At 35.7% G+C, this 25,989-nt stretch overlaps 3 protein-coding genes across 3 annotated transcripts in view; 2 read left to right on the forward strand and 1 right to left on the reverse strand.

Annotated features, from left to right (window-relative positions):
- Positions 1-563: 563 nt before the first annotated feature.
- On the reverse strand, positions 564-6,742 carry ptgr1.1 (prostaglandin reductase 1, tandem duplicate 1). The gene is given in 9 exon segments (NM_001008651.1): positions 564-809; positions 1,499-1,617; positions 1,757-1,862; positions 2,721-2,994; positions 5,088-5,255; positions 5,614-5,673; positions 6,239-6,284; positions 6,354-6,478; positions 6,680-6,742. Coding segments are annotated over 8 exon segments (990 nt in total). The 5' UTR covers positions 6,460-6,478; positions 6,680-6,742; the 3' UTR covers positions 564-698.
- Positions 6,743-7,027: 285 nt separating this feature from the next.
- On the forward strand, positions 7,028-14,421 carry haus3 (HAUS augmin-like complex, subunit 3). Its single transcript, NM_001077171.2, is given in 5 exon segments — positions 7,028-7,092; positions 9,568-10,595; positions 11,034-11,488; positions 11,594-11,831; positions 13,905-14,421. Coding segments are annotated over 4 exon segments (1,890 nt in total). The 5' UTR covers positions 7,028-7,092; positions 9,568-9,614; the 3' UTR covers positions 14,121-14,421.
- The window catches only part of poln (polymerase (DNA directed) nu), a 63,697-nt gene continuing 44,747 nt past the window's right edge, over positions 7,040-25,989 (forward strand). Inside the window, 16 exon segments of the mRNA NM_001100026.1 lie at positions 7,040-7,092; positions 14,678-14,824; positions 15,034-15,115; positions 15,338-16,116; positions 16,795-16,910; positions 17,931-18,434; positions 18,661-18,824; positions 20,397-20,506; positions 22,352-22,500; positions 22,606-22,674; positions 22,763-22,823; positions 23,282-23,346; positions 23,783-23,866; positions 24,013-24,105; positions 24,985-25,095; positions 25,499-25,564. Of these exon segments, the coding sequence (NP_001093496.1) occupies positions 14,710-14,824; positions 15,034-15,115; positions 15,338-16,116; positions 16,795-16,910; positions 17,931-18,434; positions 18,661-18,824; positions 20,397-20,506; positions 22,352-22,500; positions 22,606-22,674; positions 22,763-22,823; positions 23,282-23,346; positions 23,783-23,866; positions 24,013-24,105; positions 24,985-25,095; positions 25,499-25,564 (2,568 nt within the window). The 5' untranslated portion in view covers positions 7,040-7,092; positions 14,678-14,709.

Genomic DNA, 25,989 nt, shown 5'->3' on the forward strand with positions numbered 1-25,989 from the left:
ATAACCTAAAACCATATATGAAATCAAAAAATAATACCTTTTTAATTTTTATTTAACGTTTACAATGCAAATTCAATTAGATCCACCTATCTGGTCTCTCATATAATATATCTACTACAAGACAGAAAATATTTTGTCACAAACTGTATTGTGAATAAATCATATGAACATTTTCATACGTCAACAATAGTACTGAAATTCAATATGCATTTACACACTTTACACAAGTAAATAAATAAACTCAATGACGAGTCTAAAAACAAGATAACCTTGCTTATCATATTGCATTAGTGTCATTCAAAATATAACCTTAATTACCCGATTCATTAATGATTTACATGTTGTTATTTGCGTAATTTGTCTAGTTCACAATGACTTGGCATATACTAAATATAAATTAATATAACAATAAATATTTTTCATACCAAAATGTAAAAGTGCAGAAAAATAATGACCAGTAATTAAATGTTTAATCTAATCTCTGGTAAAAAAAAAAAATGTATATGCTTACAATATTCAAAAAAGCATAATTTCATTCCAAGTTGTGCAAAATGAGACACTCGTTTAGAAAAAGAACATTTATTGTAAATCAAAATTAACACCACAACATGGAAACATTGTTATTAATGAAGAATTGCTGACACAAACAGCATGATTGCTGTTACAGTATAGGATGCAAATCATTGAAGTGCTTCAAATCAAACTTTAACAATGGCCTTCCCGATGTTGTCCCCCTTCAGCATCCCCATGAACGCAGCGGGCATGTTTTCAAAGCCAACAGTGACATGTTCCTTACACTTCAGCTTTCCCTGTAGACCATCAAATTAAGAAAAACTGCATCATTACCAATACATTACACTTTTTTATTTTGAAAAACATATCATTTTGGGCGATGCGGTGGCGCAGTAGGTAGTGCTGTCGCCTCACAGCAAGAATGTCGCTGGTTCGAGCCTCGGCTCAGTCAGTTGGTGTTCCTGTATGCAGTTTGCATGTTCTCCCCGTGTTCATGTGAGTGTCCTCCGGTTTCCCCCACAAGTTTAAAGACATGCAGTATAGGTGAATTGGGTAGGCTAAATTGTTCGTAGTGTATGAGTGTGTGAATGAGCATGTATGGGTTTTTCCTAGTGATGGGTTGCAGCTGGAAGGGCATCCATTGCGTAAAACATGTGCTGGATAAGTTGGCGGTTCATTCCGCTATGGCCACCCCAAATTATTAAAAGGACTAAGCCGAAAAGAAATGAAATCATTTTAGTAAGATTAAGTATTGTACAGTATTAAAAGGGATGGTTCCTCTAAAGATTGTTAGAAATTGGTAACCAACTTCAATCATATTTTTTCGCATTATGGATATCAGTGGTTACCGGTTTTAAACATTCTTCAAAATATCTTCTTTTGTGCTCAACAAGAAAAGCTGATTGTAATAATTGGAACCACTTTAAAGTGAGCACATTTTATGTTGAAAATCAAACTAGTAAGGAAACCAAGCTTTCTGTCATACCTCCTGCATCCAGGTCAGCAAGCGCTTCAGAGACTCCTCGTTTTTATGTTCCCATCTGCCCACCAAGAAACCCTCCATTTTCAGCTGCTTTACAATCATGGTCATCTGTTGATAGGGTCCTAAAAAAGGATTCATGCTATCATTAATCAATCTGTCATGTCCAAGTTTATGCTTCACTAATGGTGACTAAACAGTTTCGGTTTGGTCATAAAGGTCATTCAAAGCAGTAAGCGGATTACACACATAAGAAACACAAACCTGTTTGTGGGGTGGAGTCATTATACAGCGATATCGCTCCACACACAGCAATACGCCCCAAATCCTTCATCTGCGGAATTGCGACACTCGAAAAATGGCCGCCCACCTGGAAACCAAACCAGTAAAGAATCAGTTCAGTTCTTTATTGTCAATGTGCAAACAGTTTAAAAGAGCTACCCACAGTAAATGTACTCAAAAAAGTTTTAATAACTAAAACAGCGAATGACAGCTAGATTAAGATCATAGGTACCGTTATTTTAGAATTAGTTTCACAAAACGTATGAACCTGCTAGTAGGTAGGGTTACACAATAATGGGAAAATATGATATGGAATATTGTTGTTGAGTATTGCGATATTGATATGTCTTGCGATGTAACATGTCCTTAGAGAAATGCTATGTCTATTAACCATTTAAAAATATATATTTTATTTATGTGATTATCATACTAAAATAAACAGGTATAGGATGTTTTTCCGATCACATTACATGCATAAATAAACCTATGCATGAAACACACAAATGTTAACAATTTCATTTATTGCACCCTTTTTACAAGCCTGTTATGATGCGTCTAACAGTCATCAGCATCTTAAATCCAGAAAAAGTGTTTAATATTTAGATATTTTTAAAAACGTGTAAACATTTATATGCATTCATGTATGCATTATATCATCTTTGCTTACGAGGCGTTTTTAATGTAGCGTCTATGTGAATGACGTTATTTTTTCATGCTATATTTTCCTTGTTTTTTCGAAAGTCTTTATAACATCTTCGTGGAGTTTTTCTTTTATTAGTTGAGCAAATAAGATTGGAAAAAAAAATTGTTCACATTGCTTTAAGTTTTTCTAACTATGATGACTACCGCTACTGAGAAACCTGGAAATGAGAATTCTATTATCACGATATTGATAATTTTTCAATATATTGTGCAGCTCTACCTGCTAGTACCATTAAATTCTTACGTTTTCAAAGTAGCAGTCGTATCCTTCAGGTGAAGCGTTCTTCAGTGCTTCCTCCAGTGAGGGGACGGTCTTGTAGTTGAAGGCCTGGTCAAAGCCCAGCTCTTTCAGATATGCCACCTTGTCATCACCTCCTGCTGAACCCACAACCTTGCAGCCTTTAAGTTTGGCAATCTGACCCACCACAGAGCCCACCGCCCCTGCAGCTGCATTAACTAGTAGGGTTTCTCCTGGTTTGATGGCACATACCTCCTCTAAACCATAGAGTGCAGTCAGCCTGTGGAGCAAAATAATGCTTCTTTTAATGCTATCATTATAAGCCGGACATTAAATGTTAATTGTGTATTATTCCCACCAACTTAAACACTTCAGGCCCACATTAAATCTGCAGGCATAGAAATCTGCATATTTACGCCAATTTTTAGCCCATCATCGAGTCTATGTATTAACTTGTGTAAATGCTTGTAATGTTATAATTATTTAGTTTTTTTATTATTTCACTAATATTATTGTAATAGTAATAATAATAGTAATATTAAAATGTTGATATGATTTATTTACAATACAGTTTGTAAAGTAATATTCTCTGTCTTTTATAAGATATATTATATGAGAGACTTGCTTTGTTTACCAAATAAATGGATCTAATTAGATTTGCATTGCAAACATTAAATAAAAGTTTTTATTAGTAACTAAATAGTTTTTAGTTATGATACTCCTAAAATTATTCAACAAATAAATCTGCAGATTTTTTCTAAATTCTCTGCAGAAATAGCAAAAAATGTGCAGATTCTGTCTGGCCCAACTCAAAAGGTTTTATGACACACTTCACATAACTCAACCTGTTTTACATGGCACATGCAGGATTCAGAAAACCATTCTGCTACAGGACAGCAAGATTTCATGAGTGTGGGAGCTTTCCACCATAAAAAAAGAGAGGACTTCAGAATAGCATTTTTTGTTTTTGTTTTCTTGGAGTTGAAGAAAAAGCAATGCCCCATTCACAGATCTTATGAGTTGATTCTGTTAAAAAATGTGATCAAACATTTTTGTTTTGTTAGTCCTAATACCAAAGCACATAATTTTAGGAGTGTAATTTTTAATTATGTATAATTTCCCCCTCAAAATTATAGTCTGTTCACAGCATGAACAATAGCTATAACTTAATGCCCAGATCTCGCCCTGACATCCTTGCCAGTCTTGCCTGTTTGTTTCATGTCTGAGCTTTCATAGCTTTGAGTTTGTTTGTGTCGGCTATGTGCTCCTCTCATCTCGCCTCCTCAGTTTTAATCAACATGCCTTCTTGTTGTTTTCTTTATAATTGTGCTTACCTTGTCTTTGTGTGTTCTGAACCCTTTCTACTGTGCTTTTCGTTTTTTTTTCTGTGCGCACATTCCTCTCACTTGTGTCTAATAGAAATTGCCTAGTCAAATATTTCCAGTTTTCTTTTTTTCTTCTATGTTTAGATAACTTTTATTTGCTACTTTTTCAGTCTATAGTTCTTTATTTTCTAGTTTTTTCTTTTAACATTTTGTATTTTTGCCCTTTTTATTTATCTTGTTTTATTTTCTGTGTCTGCTGTCCTGCTTTTCAGTTTATTTCATTCATTCATTCATTCATTTTCTTTTCGGCTTAGTCCCTTTTTCATTCCGGGGTCGCCAAAGCAGAATGAACCGCCAACTTATCCAGCACATTTTACGCAGCGGATGCCCTTTCAGCCACAACCCATCTCAGGGAAACATCCACACACACTCACACACTACGGACAATTTAGTCTACCAAATTCAGCTGTACAGCATGTCTTTGGACTGTAGGGAAAACCAGAGCACCCGGAGGAAACCCACGTGAACGCAGAAAGATTTCAGTTTATTTATTCTAGATATTTTTCATCTTTTTCATCTAGCATCCAACTTTCTGCTACCATTTTAAAATTTCTAGAATTTTATTTACTTTTTGTTTGCTTTGGGTTTACTTTTTTTTACCTTGTTACCTGGTGTCTGTTTTCTTTGGTATCTCATTGTCTTTTGCAGACTTTCTAAATCTGTATTCCTTCGCACCCTGTGCAAAAACTTAATATTCTGCTTATTAAACGTTGGCAAACAAACATCTGCTTTTTTGTTTACTCCCGTAGTAAGGAAAAAAATGTTTGGATACAATCAATGTTCAACAACTGAATGATATTCATGCTGGTTTGGAATAACTTGAGGGTAAGTGATTTTTTTATGTGTATCCCAATAACTTATGCAATTTTTTTGTAAGAAATAACATGCTCCATTTGCATGCTCCATAGTGATTTACATGTGTTTAACCTTTCCAGAACTATTTGTAAAAGAAAGAGTGGCTTTGAAAGAAGCAGCGCGTGAACTTTACCCGGGCATGCCGATGGCTCCGAGAGCATGTGAGAGGGAGACATCATGAGGCCAGTCATCCAAGATTTTAGTGAGATCACTCCCATCTGACAAGGTATGTGTTCGCCAACCAGATCGACCAACCACATGGCAGCCCACAGGGAATGAGGGATTATTACTTTTAATCACCCTACAGTCAAAATATAAGAAAGACAACTTGCATGACAAACAATACAAACTGATTTTATTCAAAGCTCTTAAAGTGGGCATTTACTAAACACAAACTTGTCTAAACTGGTTTCTTAAAGTATGTGTAGTTTAAACAGGCACTACTTTGATCACGGAGCCAGTTCTTGGTCTGTTTATTATCAGGTACCCTGACTAACAGTCATCAACTCTAAATAAATCACAGATGCTTTCTTTTTTTAATGATCACCAGACTGTGATCTTTTAAACGGAGTGGAAAAACCATTTGTTTTGCAATTTTAATGAAAGGGATTTAACGTGATAAATCTGCTTGTTAGTGACAGAATGGTTATTTCTCTTACTTGGCAACCTGAGTTCCAATCATCACGTCTTCTGCTTTCATACGAAAACTGCTGAATGGCCTAGAAAAAATAGATTTAGGAGAAATAATCATTAATGCATTAACAAGACATATTTTATGTGAGTTTATAGTTCAAGAAATAATAAATATCTGATTATTTTTCCAGAAAGCTTTATTTTCTTATTTACAAAGTCTATGTTGCATCTTAATTTAAATAGGTTCAGACACTTTTGTGGTGACACCCGATAAAGCAGGGACTGAGTAAGATATTTTTAGAGTTAAACAAGTTAAACAAAAAAAAAATACAGAAAGGTATTGTTTGCAAATTCTAAGTCGTGAAATCATATTAGCAGCCAATGACTATCAAAGTACAACACTGTTCACAGTCAATTAAATAGTGCTAATGTTGTTTTCAAGTCATGCTTGCAGGAGATTTCTGACCAAATATTAAAAGTTCCATGGTAAACAATATTAGGAACATGCCACAAGTTGTCACTGAACGAATGTGAGAATATAAAACCCACTTTACCTCATGATTACCTGTAATTTCATTTCAGCAGGCAGTAATTTAGGAAATGCAGATGTTAACACACCTGCAGCAGAGCACTTTACTTTTTAAAACTCACCTCATGTAAGGATCCACACTAAGAAAAAGGGCCTCCAGAAGAACCTCTGAACAACAAGAACAATTAGTTCTCCAAAGTGCAAGCATGAAGGGCATGATATCTGAAGATCACAAACCTCCATTTGCTGGCTCAGACAGCTGCTCAACTTTCAGCTCAAAGTCGGAGTCTTTGGGAAAGCCATCAAAATGCTGCTTCAGGACCCAGATTTTGGCTTGAGCCATGACTCTTTTTTTGCAGAAACTGTAAAAACAAAAAAAATATATATTTAATGAATATGTGCATGCAGAAAGTAAAAGGGAAGTAACGTTATTAGGGATTTACAAAATCACAGATTCCCAAACAACGCTAATGTTTTGCTTTCAACTACAAAAAATCTAAACATTATGTAGCAGAAAGAATTATAGCCATCATAATTTAACATCGATATCCTATTATACTTACCCGTTTAATGCTGCGCACACGACCACTTCAGTTCTGTTCTTCTTGGGTTGCGCGCACACACATACGGTAGCAAAAATGTTTAAACCCCTCCCACAAACCGTCAACCTGATTGGCTGACTCTCAAACAGCTGACTATTTGTAGTTATGTGATTGGCCGACAGCATTTGTCAATCACCTTCAACGATAAACTTTCTGAATTGTTTTTACTGACGTCCAATTTTGTATATATTTTTATACAATCATACGCTTTATTATAATATAATTCCAAGTTTAATGAGAAAAAAATAAGTGTTTGAAATCATTTATTTGTCGAGGAACCACTTCATGTCACGTGACGAAGGCAAGCGCGGGCATTTCGGAAGTGACAAGCGAGGCAGATTGAGTGTCTCATGAAAACAATTCTGTTTTCCGAGGTAGGTATATTTGTTATTATAAATATTATCATTATTATTATTATTATAAGCTGTTTTGTGAAGTACATATCACATCCAGCTTTTGAAAAATTGAATTGGAAAGTAACAAGTTGCCACAGCTTTTAATGTAGCAGCGGATGCGCTCAGATAATCGTCAACAGTTCTTGAAATTCAAATCAATTTACCGTTAACTTGTTCTTATGACATTCTGCCTTTAAAATGAAAGCCTATTTGACTTTACGTTAGCTGTTGGAGTCTTTTTCATAACCGAGTCGTGTTTAAATTTTCTGGCTAACTTGGTGACAAACTGATCAATGAGTCTTGTAAATTACCGTCCATTATAACTTCTTGTCATGATGAGAGTGTTCTTCTCAAAAATAGTTTGAATAGCACTATTTGATGGTTTTTGTGGAGCCTAACAGTATTCATGTAACTTACAGAAATGTATTAACAAAAAAAGTCATGGAATTTTGACATGGCATTTTCCAGTCCTAAAATTTCAGAAAAACCCACCAAGTTTTGGAAAAGTCATGGAAAGCAGATATCTGTATACTTGAATATAGGTTAGCATTTTTTTAATCAATTTTACATTGATATAAAAATAAGCTGAAACTAAATAGATTGTTGTGTGGTCTACAAAATGCTGTTATAAATTTTAACACGTATTGTTTTTTTATGTAGACATTGTATGAAACATTAGGCCATAAAAATCTACTTGAAAGTCTTGGATAAGTCAAGGTAGTTTTTGTAGTAAAATAGTGTATGAACCCTGTAATAATATATAAACCCTTAACGATATATAGGCTGTTAAAGTGTTGTGAGACTATATACTCTTATTTCAGTAGTTTTTTAGCACAGAAAAAAAGCAGATAACGCCATTTTTTCTTAGTTTTTTAATGTAAAAATGATTTAATTTGTATAATTACAAACATGAAAGCTAGTCTTTGATTTATAATTAGCTTTAGAAACAGTATATTTTTTTCTTTTGAGTTTTAAGAGAAAAATTAGCTTAATTTTTTTTTTATTGACACCAGCTGTCAGGCTGTGTTTGAAATCCTGTAGGCCCACCTGAAATCAGCGAGCGCAGAATTCCACAGATTTTTGCCCATCATTAATTCTGTTTATTTACTTGAGTAAATGTGTGTAAATCTATATTTATTCAGTTTTTAAAATAATTTCAGGAATACTATTGACTAATGTGAAAATGTTCATCTGATTTATGTACAATGCAGTTTGTACAGTAATATTTTCTGTCTTTTACTAGATATATTATATTACAAAATTGTTTTTTTTACCAAATAAAGTGGATCTAATTGGATTTGCATTTTAAACATTAGATAAAAGTTAAAAATATATTATTTTTTTATTTCACATGTAAAGGTTTTAGTTATGATACTCCCAAAATAATTCTGCAGAAATCTGCAGATTTTTACCAAAATTCTCAGCAGAAAAAGCAAAAAACATCCGCAGATTCCGTCTGGCCCTACCTGTAAGATTCGGAAGTGCACATCCAATAGACACTGAGAGAATTTATGAATGGGAGTGAAGCATATATATAGAATAAAATAACACAACTGATGTGGAATGGTCATGTAATAATGACAACCTGGCAGATGGACTGCTTCACTCACTCACTACTGTTATAATTTGTGTCTGTGTGGGTTTTATGTTACAGCTTACAGCAAAGGTGTCAAACTCATTTATGGGTAACTTCAACATTATAACTGCCGTAAAAGTAACAAATAAATAAATGTAAAATAGATGTTACTTCTCTGGGATATTTTAATATAAATAACTTTATCAGGTTAAGAAACCCACATTACTTTAATTAAATAGCAAAGGCAAATATAATTAAACACAAGTCACTACCTTTCTCCAAAACACTGACATATTTCAGAGGAGCAGAACTATGGAACGACAAATAATAAGCTAGACATGTTTTATGGGAGATGTAGTTTATAGTCAATACAGGTCCCACTCAGTTTCTGGAGGACCACAACTTTGGACTGTTTAGCTTTAACACCAATAAAACACACATGATTAAACTAATTCTAAGTTCATCAGGCTTGTTTGAAACTCACAGGCCTCCAGAAACTGAATTTGACACCCATAAAATCCTTATTATTATGCTAGGTTCACACCATAAACGATCCACAGTATCACTTGCTCTAGATTACTCATTGGTTGCTTTTTATGTGAATTTTCAACGCTTGAGTTGAATATCTTTAACTTGGACGTCACATTGGCTTTGTATGTAATCTACTATCTACTAGGATAAATTACTAAGTTTGCATTTGATTTGAATCATGCTCTTGCAGGTCACATAAAATTGTATGGCAGGCTGGTTTTGGCCCACAGTCTTTAAGTTTGACACATGCAGTACATCATGTAACACAGACCTTAACTGGGCCTTCTCTTTGTGAATACATAGAATCATTTGAGCCTGCTATAAATGTTTTTGACCATCTGCTTTAGGGTAACAAACTATCTCTGAAGTGTGAGCCACAACCACATAAGCAGCCATGCTGGACGGGGCTCAGTTTGTTGAGGCGTTGTCACGGTTGGGTTACCCACGGGCTTCAATGCTGAAATGTTCAGAGTTTGACTGGTTATTTGACACAGCACCAGATAACCTGCACCTTTTACGCATTGTCTGCAACCGCCTGAAACGCTGCAATGTTTTAGCACCAGAAGAATTGCAAGCGTACAAGTCACTACAAGAGTCTGGGAAACCAATTTTAGATGAGGCCACACTGGCTGAGCTGCTTAAAACCTGTTTGCCCGCGGATGGGGGTTTCGGGTCACAGAGCTGTTCTTCACTGGGGGGAGAAGGAACTGTTACAATTGAGGAACTTGAGACAGAACTTCAAGCCCTCCGTAAGGAAAAGCAGCTAAAACAACGCAGACTTAACAAGCTGCAAATGCAAGCAGCCAGCTGGGGTGCAAACTCCTCTCTGTCCCAAATGCTGCTGCAGGAAGGAGACAATAAAGTAAAGGATGCCAACTCTGCCCTAGCAGCCGAAAATGCATACACCAATTCAGCTCTAGACAACCTGTCAAAGGAGACCACCAAACTGGCTGGCTTTTTCCAAAGTGATCTTTCTAATTCCCTAAGGAGCAAAGATAGTGCCTCTCCATCTTTAGGTCTTCAATCAGGGAGCCCAGTGCTCTTCTCTCAGTGTCCTCTAGAGCCTTTCCTCCATCAACAGGAGCAATTTACCAAAACTCTGGCTTCATACACACAGCGTCAATTCTTTCAGGTAATCTCGGACTTAATGGAGACCTCGACTTTCAGTCGCTCCCAGATGACCAATCTGAGCTGTTGCAGTGAGAATGGGAAAGAGGTGGATGAAGAACTAGTGGAGCTTAGGAAGAAGGAGATGGCACAACTGCAGTGGGCATTTATAGTGGCTCAATACCAGGTGGTGAAAGAGAAAGCTGAAGAGAATGGTGACAAGACAGCAAAAGAGTGGCTTATCCAGCGATTGAACAGCAGCTCAGAGGTAAATACTTTGTTCAGATTATATTATATTATATTATATTATATTATATTATATTATATTATATTATATTATATTATATTATATTATATTATATTACATCAGTGTGTTGAATGATGACTATATAGTGGCAAAGTATTTATTTGCAATAATAAAATAATCTTTATACTATTTTATGTAATGTTCATATTGAAATTATGAAGGAGCTTTTTTCATTGGGTTTTCATTAGTAATCACATTTTTGTCTGTATTTTTATAGCATACTATACGTTGTTATTTTCATTCTGACATTCATTTTGAGACTTTCGATTTAAAACTGAGGCAAAAACGGCAAAATATTTTTATCTTCCAAGGTTGTGTTAAAATGTAAAAAAATACTGTAAAAAAAGTTTACATCAGTAAATCTAAATGTTTCTCATTTTCATTATTTTCTCCTTGTAGGCTGTGCACTACTCGCCGGTGAGCAGACTTGAGCCTGACCTACGCTCTGAGATCACATCAGTTCAGTTTGAAATTCAATCTCTTTTGTTAGACCCAGTCCGCTCTGCATTACGAGACTGTGCACGTCTTCTTAACATCCCTGTGGTGCGTGGTGATCTCGCTCTTCAGGTAGCCAGGCAAAATTACCTCGCCTCCAGACAGACTGAGGTTCGTGACCAGCTTCTCCATCAAAAAGCCTTTTTTGAACTTTTACGTCTGGCCCAGGATGCAGAGCTTCTGAGAGGAAAGAGGGTGATGGGGCAAATTAATGGCATTGTGGAGAGGCTGGAGGGAGCAACAAAAGATGCTACTCAAAGAGAAAACACTTTAACACAATCTCACTTGACTGAAGACCCCTTCCTTGGTGCTAATGCTAATCAACAGGTCATCAGCTCCAAGGACACAGCCTTTACCAGGTAACCTGACTGTGAATGAAGAGAGTTTTAACTTAACAATTTGTACCATGTAATGCAGGTTTAGTTGGTAATACACATGTACCATTTACTGCATTTATCCCTCAGGTTGCTCCAGATGCTTGAGTTGGGAAAAGCATCCACAAACAGAGAGGATCCATTTCAAACTTACAGTAAGCTGGAAACTGCAGCCTCCAAACTACAAGAGGATTTGATCACTGTACAAGAGGCTTTGGATGGAGCAAGACAAGAGCAGGCTTATACTGGAGCTCGATTAGAACGTGACCGAGATGCTCTTGACCAAGTGGCGTACTCGGACATTGTGCAGCCTCTCCTGAGGCCGCAGGTATGTGCTACAGCCACACCTGCACTGGAGCTCTGCCCACATGCACAGGTATGTCTTTCTTTTTTCTCAACCTCACCGCCGTCATCGCTCGTGAATCCCAAAAAAATGTGAGCATATTGATTTGTCATTCTTATTGGTGACACAAATGAGTTCTCCTGCACATAATTATTTGGTGGTGGATTTTTGTTTTCATCTGCTTGTTTTTATTGTTTGGTGAGATTCAGAGTTGTCTGGGGCTTTGGTTTTTCTTGTTACTGTAACACCTCACAGTACAACATATTTTATTTATACTGATGTATACTTGGTGTTGAGCGACTTTAGATCGTTTTATGTTATCAAAGTCAAGTTGATTTTGACTTGTTGCTGGTGATGTCATTAGTAAAACACAACATGCAAATGTTTTGCAACATGCCACACTTTATATGTAAAATATATATGTGAAATATATACACGTGCTGTAACAGCTCATAACACATTACAAAAATAATGCAACATTACCAGTGACTAATTTTAATGCAAAACATATGGATTGTCATCCCTTTAGTTAAGCACTTGGGCTAATTCAACTGCCAAATAAACACAGACAACACATTGATCACTGCACGTTCTAGTAAGAATGTAACAATAGGCAATATTTTAGTGCAGAAGTAATGCATACATCTTACAGATTTCTTTACAATTTAAAATGGTATCTTTGGATATGTGTTTTTGCTAGAGATACTGTCCTAAAATAATGTAAAAAAAAATTTAAAAAACAGTATAACAGAAATTTTTTTTCAGTTTTAAAACCTTGACTTTTTCTAACCGCAGTATATCTTGAAAACATTTATCGTCCCATACCTAGTCTGCGCACACAGAAATCTGCAGATTTCCCCAGATTTTTTGCCCATCATTCAGTCTATTGTGTGTAAATGTATATTTATTCACTTTTGAAATTAATTTCAGTAATATTATTGACTAATATGAAAATGTGTGATTAATTTATAATACAGTTTGTAAAGTCATATTGTCAGTCTTTTCGTAGATATATGAGAGACTTGCTTTGTTTACTAAACATAATTACAGTGGATCTAATTGGATTTGCATTGTAAATAACATTTTTTTTTAACTTTTATTTATTAAGTTATGATAGTTTTTAGTTATGATATTCCCAAAATCATTTAGCATAAATACACAATTGTTTTACAAAATTCTGTGCAGAAATAGCAAAATGTCCGCAGATTGTATGGCTCTAGTTATGATGCTGAGCCTATTACAATGTCAGAGACTTGCTCTGACGCATATTTTACTAATATGATAGTTTACGCTAGAAAGCTGCTCAAAATCTTGTTTTTGTTTTTCGTGGTTACTGGCTCATCTTGGTTATCAGACGTCTTCTCGATGCACATCTTCACTGCGTTCACTGGGGTTTAAAGTAAAGCTGCCATGTAGTTCATGTCAAACCAGGTGATCTTGTCTGTGCAACTAGTCGACATCAATTGAAAGGCGTCACTGGAGAGCAATAAAGTCGACTAGTCTATGTAACCCATTATGTATAGTTATCTATGAACACTTTTTTTATTTTGATAGTACCTTTTAGAGGCTTCCAACAAAGTTAGTTCAGAACCTATATTTAAATCACAATTCCTCTTAAACATTTTCAGGTTTTTGATGCAGTGTTCTTTGCTTTTGAGTATTTGCCACATGCACTAATGTAATCAAAATGTTTCTGCAACTCTTATTCATTTTTCATTTTAATTTAAAACTGATTTACCATTATTTTATTGTAGTCCTATATATCAATTTCATTCATCAGTGGCATTTGTTGTTCACTTCTCTGTACTTGAATGCACAGACATTTGTCAATATTCTTAGGAACTTAAATGCAGATTTTAGAATGCTACAACATTTACAACAGAACACAGATAATGCAAGTTATATATAGTTCTAACTCTTTCCTGCCTTTTGACTTTGGCAAACACCTTTCCACCACATACACTGTCTCTTACATTTGTCCTATAAGTTTAGTAAAATTCCTGTCATGCTTCATGCCTTGGTGTCTCTCTGACTTTCTTATCCGGTCTCTCTGTTTAGGAGCTCACAATAGTTGTTGATGAACTGGAGGTCAAGCAGAAGACCCTGTATATGCTTCTTCAGGAGATAGTTGGGGACTTGAAAACCAAACGCGGAAGGCTTGAACGCAGTGCCACCCTGCGGAGAGAGAGGGAACTGTATGTCTATTTTCATCTGGACCCAAGATTACTCAACAGAGCAGTAAGAGATATAGAAGCTCAAGCAGGGGTTATGTAGAATCAAATCTCATTTCTCCTCTCCAACCAACATGTACAGCTTCCTGCACAAATTATATAACTGAGAAATCAATGCCCTATTGGTTAGGCCTCACCATTGTTGCTTCTGTAGGTCTCGTATGTAGATCTGTATTATCTGCTGTTCTTTAGGTACGTTAACAAATTTGTATTCAGTACCTAGATTTACATTAATCTGCAATTGTACTTTAACAGATGTTCCATAATTTGTATAAATCATGTTGTTAGTTTATTTGGTGATTAACAGATGTATCCTTGTTAATAAATATTTGTTATCTCAGCAAGTCTTTGAGCAAGTCTTTTTTTTTGTGTATTTCTGACAGTTTTTATAAATGAAGGTGTTTTGCTTCAGCACTTTCTGCCTTATTGTTTTGTCTTATTGAAAATACCAGCTGTCTATCTACTGTAGATTGTATTTTCATAGATCTGAGTTGACTGATGTGGAACAATGTATTTCTACTGCTGTTACGTATGTTGACTATGTCAGATTTCATCCAAAGCCTCTTCTTAGCCTCATTGCTATTTTTTCTGTGTCTTCAGGATTAAGACAGTCTAATAGAGCAGCAACGAACATGGAGAGCTACCTCTGCAGCAGTCTGAATGCCGTTCCTCTCTCTGCAGCTGCACAGAGAATCATATCAGCCCTTCGGGTCCAATATGTGCAAAAAGCAGACAGAAGCAGAGCTAGTGAGTTAGAAACGGAACTTTCTTCCAAAATTAATAACTTAAGGTTTATTATGGCCAAGAGGATGTTGAAATTTATTAGTTTGTTCACGCTCAACTGCAAGTTTTAACTTTTAAGATAGGCGTGATGACTTTGTTCACAAGCAACTGTTTAAAAGGGATTCAGTATTTTTCTCTGTCTGAGGGAATCTGTTAAATTATTAAAATTACAGCCTGGAGCGATCAAGGATTTGGAATGGCCCAGCAGCAGGATGGTGATGACAGAAATGTAGAGTTGCACTCAGGGAATAGCAGGTGAATAATGCCACAAATGAAACCGAATGAATCAAAGCAGCATTTTTTATTTATTTATACAAAACATACAGTACTGCATCATTGATGACATTATTTTCCTAATATCAACAAATAAATGCTATAGAATATTGTATATATGTATAGAATATTTAGTCATAAATTTCCATTCATAGAACTTGCCTGCTGATCAATTTATCTTCTGATTCATGTTTTTCTCTTTAGAGACTTGAATTTAAATGAGCTAGCAGAACAGTCAAACTCCTCAGAGTTGGAAGACATGGCCATTGATAGGTTTGCGCTCAATTTACCCATTATTGAGAGGTTTGTATTCGACCATGCTGACAATATCATAACGCCCATCGGCCAGCATTTCACACCTTCAGTTCAGGGAGAAGACAGTTTGCAGACGTTCTGCTTAACAAGTATGGGGAGTCCTCAGGCTAGAGCAGATGTTATTACACAATCCGAGATCCATGGACAGACCTTCAGAAAGAGGAAATGGATTCAGCCAGCGAGCCCCCCTGAACAAGACCTAGTGGGTTGCAGTCAACCTGAGACTCCTCCAATGAAGAGGTTCAACTTTATGTTGCCTATTGACAACTGTCAGCCTGCATTTGGAGAAGAGGGCAAAATGATTGATATTGTGGACAAGCTGAATAGTAATGGACAACCCTGGTTGCCAGAGAAAGAAAACAGTGATTCTGTTTCTGAGGACAGAGCTGCGTTTATAGAAGTGCAACTTGGTAGTCTTAGATGTATATCTAATGTGGACATGATAACCTCAAAATGTGTTCTGGAGACCAGCCATTACTGGGAAGAAAGCAGAAACTGTCAATTGTCAGTTCCAATGGAAAACTCTCCAGATGCCAAAAGATGTGAGAGCATTTCTGTGTTTGAATGTCAGCAAGACACAGCTGTTAGGTCAGATAAAATGATGGACTCAAGCAGGGAGAAAGTGGACAATGGCACTGAAAGAAGAGACATTACCAAGTTAAGAACTTGTAAGTAGATTAATGATAGATTTCTAGGTGATACAAAATATTATTAAACCATATTTAAAAATGTTTTGGGCTGCACTACAAAATGCCAACATTTCACATATTAAATGGATAGTTCAGCCAAAATTAAAAATTCTGTCATTATTTAATGACCCTTCACTCGTTCCAGACCTGAGTTTCTTTCTTCTGTTCAACACAAAATTATATATTTTAAAGAAAGCATAAAACATGCAACTCTTAATTTCAGTAATATTTGTCTTTCCTATTGTGTATGTCAGTAGTTAAAGGTTTTTAGCTTTCTTTAAAATATCCTCTTTGTGTTCAACAGAAAAAAGAAACTCAAAAAGGTTTGGAACAAGACAAGGGCGTGTAAATAATAAGTAAATTTTAATTTTGGGTGACCTGTCTTAAATTATTTTTACTAGTGTATTATCTAAGCTGATAAGACTGGTAATGTGTTTTTCAGCCACACCCATTTAGTGATCCAGTTCATGGTCAAACTCGTTTCACAGGTTTATCAGTATACTGATAATTCTGAATTATTTGCAGAATGGTGCAGATCAGTGCATATTTGTGTTTTATGCCAACTAGGTACAAAGTAATGATACAACACTGTCCATTGGGCAGAAATGAGCTTGATCAAGTTTGCTGATGCACCGTTCACTTTTCTTATACATGCAGCTTCTCCCCAGTCAGATGTTAATACAGTCGTGATGCCTGTTCTAGAGGGAGAGATGGAGTGTGCAGCATCATCTAGCAGAAATGCAATGCAGCACAGCATCCAGCCCCACTCTCAGGTAATGCAGAAGTACTGACTTCAGAACAGAAGAAGGTACTCCTGTTTGTGTTATATCATCTTTTTTTATTAATTAAGCCTATTTTTTGTCTACAATACCTCTTTTGCCTTTTGATTCTGCTGTTTTTCAGTTTTCCCTTTTTTTTTATATCCATTTGAGATTTAAAGAACACATCTTTACAATGTGTATGCAAAATCTCTCCAAAGTGAAAAGAAAATGCAACACCATAATCTTTAAAGGAGCAGTAAACATGCAAATGATTGAGAATGAGGGTCACCGTGTACAGCACAGGGTGTTACTGATAGGAACGTTGTGTTGTGTTGTGGGGATTTAGAGGAAGAAGCATCAACCTGCATTTAAATGAGTAAATTCCCTTAGTAAAGAATAGAAAAAAAGATCTTTCCCCAGGGTTCTGAAATATAGAGCACTATAGTGATGAAGAGCACAAACACACACGCATACAATCAAAAATAAAGCATCTCTAACCTGCATGCTGACTTAAATAGATAAACAACACAAAATTCTGGATAATATCTGGGGATCTATTATCTAGTGTGCAATAATCTTCTGACCCTTAGTGCTTGTAGTTTTATTTGAACTCATTCCAAGGTGAAACCGCCTACTAATGAATAATGGAAATCTCTTACTGCAGATGTCTGTTACGTAAAGAATCAAAAAGGTCGGTTAGAGGGTGAGTACCACCAGATGAAGACTTGCAGTTCTTGAAGTCATTAAAGTGGGTGCATCAACCTGAAAACTGCTTTAGGAAGCTTTACTAGTGACAGCCTGAGGACTGGTGGACGTGTTTTTTTTATTGAAGCTTTTTAAGCTGATTTGTCTGGTTCTTACAGTTACACTCTGAGATGGAAGATTGTGAGCAAATGGTTGTCTGTTACTGATATATGCTTCCTGCTTGCATTTGTGAATATTTTCTATTCACATGTGAATAACAGCTATTGGTGTGAGGCTAAACTCGGATGCCCTTTTCTTTCTTTTTCTGCATTTCTTTAACACATGCAGGCAGTTGAGGTGACATCATTTTCAAAGCATGCTGGGAAATGGGAACCACCTGGACCCTCTCAAAAAGCTTTGTGCAAAAAGACATTCAGAAACCCAAGGTTCCCCATACAACTCTTCCACCAGGTAAATGGCTCAATGCGGCTTTTAAAGCAACGAAAAGCTCCTCAGCCTATGGTCAAGAGGCAGCGCCGTCTTCTCAGACCCCAGAAAATATCTAAGAGTAAAAGAGGCAAAAAACAAAACAAACTGACCAAAACCTCAGATTCAAGTCTGTCAGGCTCTAAAGAAAGCAGCCATATTCTTTCAGAAACAGATAGAAAAGAAGATGGAACCACAACAACCTTAAAAGGGGCCTTTAGTTTGATTTCTGACCCGAGGGTATGTGACACGGGCCGTGTCTCCCAAGAGGAGAGAGAATGTATTTTAGAGGAGACTGGAAAAGCGAAAGCATTTGTTGTTACCATGGTATATCAAGACGGCACCACACAATTGGACTCAGAACAGGTAAGTTTTTAGTAGTCAATCACTAGTTGATATTTTATTATTTTAGCTCATAAGTATTTCATTATTTTGGTAAATGTATCCACTATTATTCAATGTCTGTTTTTGACATTTTTTTTATTCAGTTATTGATCAAAGACATTAAATGGATACTGAAATTCCTTCAAATGTTGTATGAGTGATGCTATATATGTGATTAATGACTTGGTCTGGTTATTGTCTCCTAAAGAAACTGTGTCCTCCAGTGTGTGGCCTGCTGATCTTGCTAAAGAGTGAATTGAATTCAGAGGAACCACTGGAGAGACCACCAGAGAGAGTGCTGTACCTCAGATTAGAACAGACACCAGCCTGGGCCCAACAGGACTTTACACAGAAGCAGGATGCCTATGCCAGGTGTGCTTGTCTTTTTTTAGGCAGGAAACAAGAAAGAAACAGAGAGGCGTTTGATTAGTCTCTTTATTGAATCTAGGGTTGCAAAGAGGCAGAACATTTCTATGGGAACTTTGTCTCTGGAATTTTGGAAATATCTTTACTGGAATTTATCAGAAATTTAGAGAAATTTGTATAAACTATATATACAAACTTAACTTTAAACAGTTTGGTTGTAAGCTGACATGCACACAAACTAATACATATTAAAATAAATGACATTTTTGACTGAATTAATTGTAAGTGGAACTTTTTAATTCTTTAACTGAGCAACACACAACCATAAGTGTTGAATGTAAGAAAACAAATTCCTTCATGTTTGCTGTAAAATGATCCAATTTCACACCCTTCCCCAAACAATATCAAACTTGCTTGAATTAATGTAGTGTTTGGGTTCAAATGTGGCTTAATTGTTCTTGTGATTTTTCAGAACCTGGAAAATGTAGAGGATTTCCCCCTTAAGTGACTTTTAGGGTAATAGTGAGCGGGGGACAGTATTTTTACAGTGTGTGTGTGTGTGTGTGTGTGTGTGTGTGTGTGTGTGTGTGCGTGTGCGTGTGCGTGTGTGCGTGCGTGCGTGCGTGCGTGTGCGTGCGCGCGTGCGCTTTCTACCTTAAAGGGTTACGAAACACCAAAACACATTTTTTGAGCTGTTGACAGTCATATATGTGCCCCACACTGCTAAAAACACTATTAGGACACATATTTCACTAAAAAGTGAAAATTGATTGTTTTTGCATTACTTTGAGCAAATTTGTACTTCTGGTTTGAAACAAATTTTTGAAGCAGCGTCATGGCCATGAGATAGCGTGTATTCCAGTGTGTAAACTGAACGTCTGTACCTGGGAGTGCCTTATTACGTCTCTGAGTGTGTTGCATTTATGCATGAGTAGGACTTGGTCAAAACCTGGTTCAAACCAATCAGCGCGCTCTATTGTGTAACTTCACGATTATGCATGATAGCTTTCAAAAGTCCAAGTTTTACCGTGTACAGTGTTCAGACGGCAGAGAGACGACATGTTGTGTTGCCAAAACAAGCATTTGCTCAATCAGTGTATTTTTTTGATACAATGGTATATTTTATTGCACAGTAGCTTATAGCACAACTGCTGTTTAGGTTTAAAAAAACAGATTTAAGTAATTTAAATTGACAGATGGACCTTTAAAAATTATTTTGTGTTCAGGATTCAAGAAAATATTGGTTCATGCAATGCTCATGTGATTTGAGGAATATACAGTGTAGAGAATTGCATTAAATCTGGTTGTGTTAACTATAATTATTTTTTCAATTACATTTAAGCACCCTGTCATAGGCTAACCTTAAATTTAGCAAAATCACAGTTTATTCCCGATAATTCCCATAGAAAGATTACAGTTTTGAAAATTGACAGAATTTTGCAACCCTAATTGTATCCTTTTATCATGAATAACATTCATTATTAATTTTTCTTTAAATGGTTTAAATGTAACTGTGACGACAGTGTTACTTAGAGATGTTGTAGATAGTGTTCAGTGTGTGTCTTTGTGTGTTTTCAGGGAGATGCTGCTGAAGATAATGTGTGGCACAAAAACTTTTGTGTGCTTTAAAGCTAAAGACCTGCTTCGAACAGTACTGAGACACTTCAGAGATCTAAGCTGGACCCAAGGTAACACACGTGAACCTTGTTTTTCTTGAATTATTAAAATGGTGATCATGTTTGTAAAAGTATGATTCAAAAGTTATTAAATCAAAAAACTGAAGTTGATTTTGTTATTTTGTGTTATATATCATCATAATCCAAATTTTATTTACTGTTTATTAATTAAACAAGCTGATTTATTTTGTTTATCTTTTCAACTCCATTATATAGGTAAAATATTCATGTTTTATTGATCCACAAGCAATCTTTGATGTTCTGTGATCTAAAATAACGCTCTATCGACTTTTATGCAGCTTACACATGTTCTAAATACTTGACTTAAATCCTCAAATTTTTTTGGTACGTACTTTTCGGAGAAGGTGCCCAAATCTCGAGTGTTTAGCGCAAATGTCCGCTAAAAGTCAAATCTAATACTGTACATATCATCACCAAAGAAGCTCGCCTTTACTAAGTTTCCACTGAAACTGCGTCTCATAACAAACAGCAGTATTGCGCCGGTGCTCAACCTGCTCATAAATTGGGTCGGCTGACTCGCCTACTTTTCCACAAACACAGAAGAATGAAAATCAGCTCAGTCGGAACTTTTAAATTGACATAAACTAAAACCAAAACTTTTAAAGAGTTATAGAAGTGAGACTTTACTTACTTTGTTTTGCCTACTATTTCTTGAGGTGTATTTTATTTTTTTTTATTTGATTACTAATGACTGTTTTGCAGCTTTCAGCCTTGAATTTAATTATTTATTATAATCTTTTGTTTGTTTTGTAGCAGAAATATTATTTATTAAACTGACATGCATATATATGCTGTTTAGCTGTACAAAATAAATATTTGTTACTGCAATGCTTCATTTTTGTTTGATGCAAACTATACATTTATTTTTCATAAAGTACCTTTTTATAGCAGATAACTTACATTAAAGCACATTCAAGGCAGCATGATGATGAGAAATGTAATTCATTGTTACTATTATTGTCATTTTCATCATCATTAATATTCTATAATTATTAGACATACACATTTTGGAATTATTGCACACAAATATCAATGTCATCTCAGCATTAGTTAGTTCTTTCTGGTTTTTGTTAGTCCTAATTGATGTTGTTTTAAAATACAATAAGTCCCTTAAAATACAATTTGCAGCAGTGCTCATTCATTTTTGGTGGGTGCTACAAAATTTTTTTTGGTGCTACTAAATTTTTTCTGGTGCTCCTAAATTTTTTAAGTTGGGAGCACCAGTGCTACCAAGTAAAAAAGTTAATTTCGAGCCCTGTAACTATTACCATCGTGTAGAATTTTTGCTGCATTTTGCGACAGGATAGTCTACACATATAGCTGTTTGACACTATTCTATCCTATCAAGTCAGTGACGGACCACAGACACCTGCATCGTGATATGCAGAGTTTTTTTTCCCCATACGACGTGCGGTATCACATTCCATTAAAGCAACACTCTTCCATCAGTTCATATTCGCATCCAATATCTAGTTTGTCATGGGGGGCATGCATGAAATGTTCCTGAATAAAAGTGAAAGTGCCAAACTGCAGTTAAAGTCGACAAATTAAAAATGAAACGCCTGAAATGACTTGAAACTTTGGAGAAATCAAGGATATTGTGATGATGCAATGACTTTAATCAAATTATGTGCTATAATATACAAAACAGGACCATGAACATTCAAAAAGCAACTCATGTAAACACGTTAATCATAGTATTGTCTTAATCATATTAAAGCAATTAATTTGATTACTAATGTCCATGTAAACGTAGTCACTGTTAGGTTTTTTTCACATTTTAAGTATTGTGGATAATACTTAAAATGTTGACTTGTAGTTCTTGATTTTGTGCAGTGTTGGGGTGTCAAGTGATGGATCCTCAAATTGCAGCATGGCTGTTAGATCCTGCCGACTCCTCATCCTGCTTTCAGACCCTGCTTTCCAAACACTACACTCATCAATTTACGCCCACAACACTGCAACCTGTGCTTGAGCAAGCCAAGGTCACGTCACACACAGTTCATTTTTTAATTCTGCCATGAAAAGGTTCTGACTAATGTATTGACTCTTTTACTGTGTCATTGTCTCTCTCATTTTTGCTTTAACAGGTGACACAAGTGATCTCAAATTTGTCTCTCCTGCACAAGCTAATGGAGGAACTGCATAACAAGCTTCGTGTAATTCCATATGAGTGTTTTCTAAATTTATATAATATTTTAAGTTTCTAACTGTTTATTTAGTGTTTCAACTTCTGTCTCTCTGTAGACCCAAGGACTATGGCAGCTCTATTCTGGCATAGAACAAAAGATGATTCCAGTTCTGGCAGGTCTGAGCAAATAGATTTTAGACATTAAAAAAAGTGAATGTTTTCACCGTCAGAATCTCATGATACTGCCGTTTCCTCATGTATTTATTTCATAATATAATCAGAATTTTTTACCTGAAACATTTCTTTTTCACTGCCACAAAATGTGATCATTGTGTGCACAGATGTCTATTTTAATCACTTTCTTGTTTTAGATCATGTCATGCATGATTTATACATGCATATTTAAGCATGTTATATATGAGAGAGGCACTAGAATGTCTCTTTTGATGTATCTAATATTTTATCTATTGATTTGCAAGGTTCAGCTAATCCTTCAGTTCTCTAAATGAATCATCCTTTGAGAAGTGAACCATATATCACTGCGCTAATGAATTAGATTTGTTCATGCATTTACAATGAAGCCAATAACTTGGAAGTGCTGCATTAACATTGTTCTCTCTCTTTGTTTCTCTTAGCAATGGAGAGCTATAAAATGCATGTGGACAAGGAGGCCTTGAAAAAGACTTCAGAGATGTTGGGTGTAAGAGAGAGAGAGAGAGAGAGAGAGTGTGTGTGTCTGTGTCTGTGAGAGAGATTCTGTAAACAGTGATTTTCTCAGGCTTATCTGCCCTGTCTGTTGTATACGATTAATATTAAAGGCTTTATCTTCCACAGCTAGCATCTGCTTTTTCAGAAAGACCATTGCCCTCTCTTTTCAAGAGTACACATAGGCTTATTGTTTTCTGTAGTACTTGTTTATATTTGTTTCATAAGCTCTGGTAGTCTTTGTGCAGCCTCCTATTGTGTTATTATTCTGCTTTTGTACATCCTTCTCATCCTCCTCCAGCTCTCTTAGAAGAAAGGCAGGGATGAATTCATCTGTATCAATCTCTGTGGGGGTCTTACTGTATCTTCTGCCTTTGAAACTGTCGGAATATGCAGCAGCCTCCTTTTAACTAGGTCTCTCTTTCTTTCAGTCTAAGCTAAAGCAGTTAGAGCAAGAAGCCCACCAGGCTGCAGGTCAAAAGTTCTTGGTGTCCAGCAGTGCTCAGCTCAGACTGGTCAGTGTGTCCATTTAAACTCGCTGTCAAGAAAGCATTTTTAAGCGCTATAGACACCAGTAATGTCCAAAGAGGTTTTGCTGTGCTGCTGGTTTATAATATCCTCTGTGGTGTGATTGTGGGTTGCAAATCTGTCTTCTTTATAGATCCTGTTTGAGAAGCTGCGTTTGCATGAACTTTGTGAGAACAAGAAGCTTCCCAAAACAGTCAAGCAGCAGCAGTCCACATCAGAGACCGCTGTGAGCACACGTTTATTGACTTTATATTATGTGCAGACAAATATGAATTGTCATAAACATAAATGTTATTGTTATATTTACATTTTGTCTGCACTAATCTTTCAGTTTGTCATTTTCAGTAAATAATAATAGTTAAAATCTAATTCTGAGATTGTCAGATACACGCATTAATACATTTAAATCATGCATATCTCTTTTTTTTTTTTTTACTTTATTTATAGAAGTGTTTATAAAAACATGACACCCGATAGTGTGCATCATGTAAATGTTAACAAAATTATCCTGGTGTTATTACCTCATACCAACTAGAACATGCACCAAAAGACTTGCAAACAATGCAGCAATTGTACAGCATCATCAAATAAAATCTCGGCCAGACTAATTAAATAAGAAACAAAATCGATTTACATTTAAAAAGAAAGGAGAAAAAATATTAGAGAAAAAAAATACAGAAAAATTTTTAGCATATACATTTAAGGAAGAGGCCTCATATTTTATCATATATTATCATCTGTTTGCTGAATCTAGAAAAATGTTTCCGCTTGAGGGGAGAAACCATTTCAGCTAACCATTCAAAGGTGTCGTGGATTTCCACTCCATCAGAATCACTCTCTTGGCCAGCACTATGCCAAACATAAGAGAGTTGTTGATGTTTAGCCCAAGATAGAGCTGGTCTGAACATCCAAACAATGCTAATTCCACATCAATTTTAATGTCCATTTCAAAAGCCTGGGAATTAAGTCTGAAGATACTTTTCTAAAATTCATATAGTTGTGGACAGGACCAGAATATAATTGCATTTTATGATGATGATAAAACAATGTAGACTTTGTGCCTTTCGATCTGTTATTTATTTATTTATTTTGCATTGTTATATAGCTCTTACAACTACAGAAGCTGCATCCACTCCCCAAAATCATCCTGGAATACAGACAGATTCACAAAATCAAGACTACATTTGTGGATGGCATTTTATCTTGTACAAGAAAGGTAAGGCATTCCTTATGCACAATTTTGTATATCAAATCATACACACTAGGTGGCAGCACAGGAGTGTCTTATTTGATTCATTATTTTGACAATGCTATTTTTAGGCTTTTCCAGTGCACTAGAGGATTCATAATGACTTTGCTCAGTGTGTTTATATATTAGAAAAGGCTGTATCCATACTGCATTTTGTTTTTCGCAAATTTAGCCGTTTTTACCCAAAATCTATTAAATTGTTCAGTATTTTACTGTTTTAAAATTTCTAATAAATATTTTTTTCTGTTATTTCTTTAACAAATTGTTTAATTTGCTTATTTTTAAACAACTGTTGATTTTTGAAATGGATTGGTTAAACAGCTAAATGATCATTGTTTATTAAGTTTTGTCTTTTTTCCCCTGTTCTTAGACGTTCATTTCCTCAACGTGGAATCAGACAAGTACAGTGAGTGGCAGACTATCTGCTAAACATCCTGTGAGTGCTGCTTCATTTTGCTTTTAGCTCTCAATCATGTGCATGCTTGTTATTGATTCATCCTCCCTATTTCTGTACTTCACTTACCTTATAAGTATTTTTGATGCTTCCTTTCTTTAAGAAACACTTTCACATAAGCACACGCCCACTGTTCTTTATGAAAAACAAAACAAAGCAAATAAAATCAAATTTTGGGTCACATTTTGAACAAAATAGGATCTGACACACAACCTTTGCTGCCCTATTATCTGGAGCCATTTTCTGTAGTGTTGTGACCGATCGATAGCTCATCTTTAGGTCTGTCTCAAGGTCCAGCCTGCACTTGCTGTACAAATGATAATTTTGTCCTGTTGCAGGACACACGCAGAGGGAACAATATCTGCTTCCTCCAGATGATTTTTCAATCCATCATTCCAGTCTTTCTT

This window comes from Danio rerio, chromosome 7 (genome assembly GCF_052040795.2).
Source record: "Danio rerio strain M-AB ecotype USA chromosome 7, GRCz13ab, whole genome shotgun sequence".
In the NCBI taxonomy this organism is placed as follows: domain Eukaryota; kingdom Metazoa; phylum Chordata; class Actinopteri; order Cypriniformes; family Danionidae; genus Danio; species Danio rerio.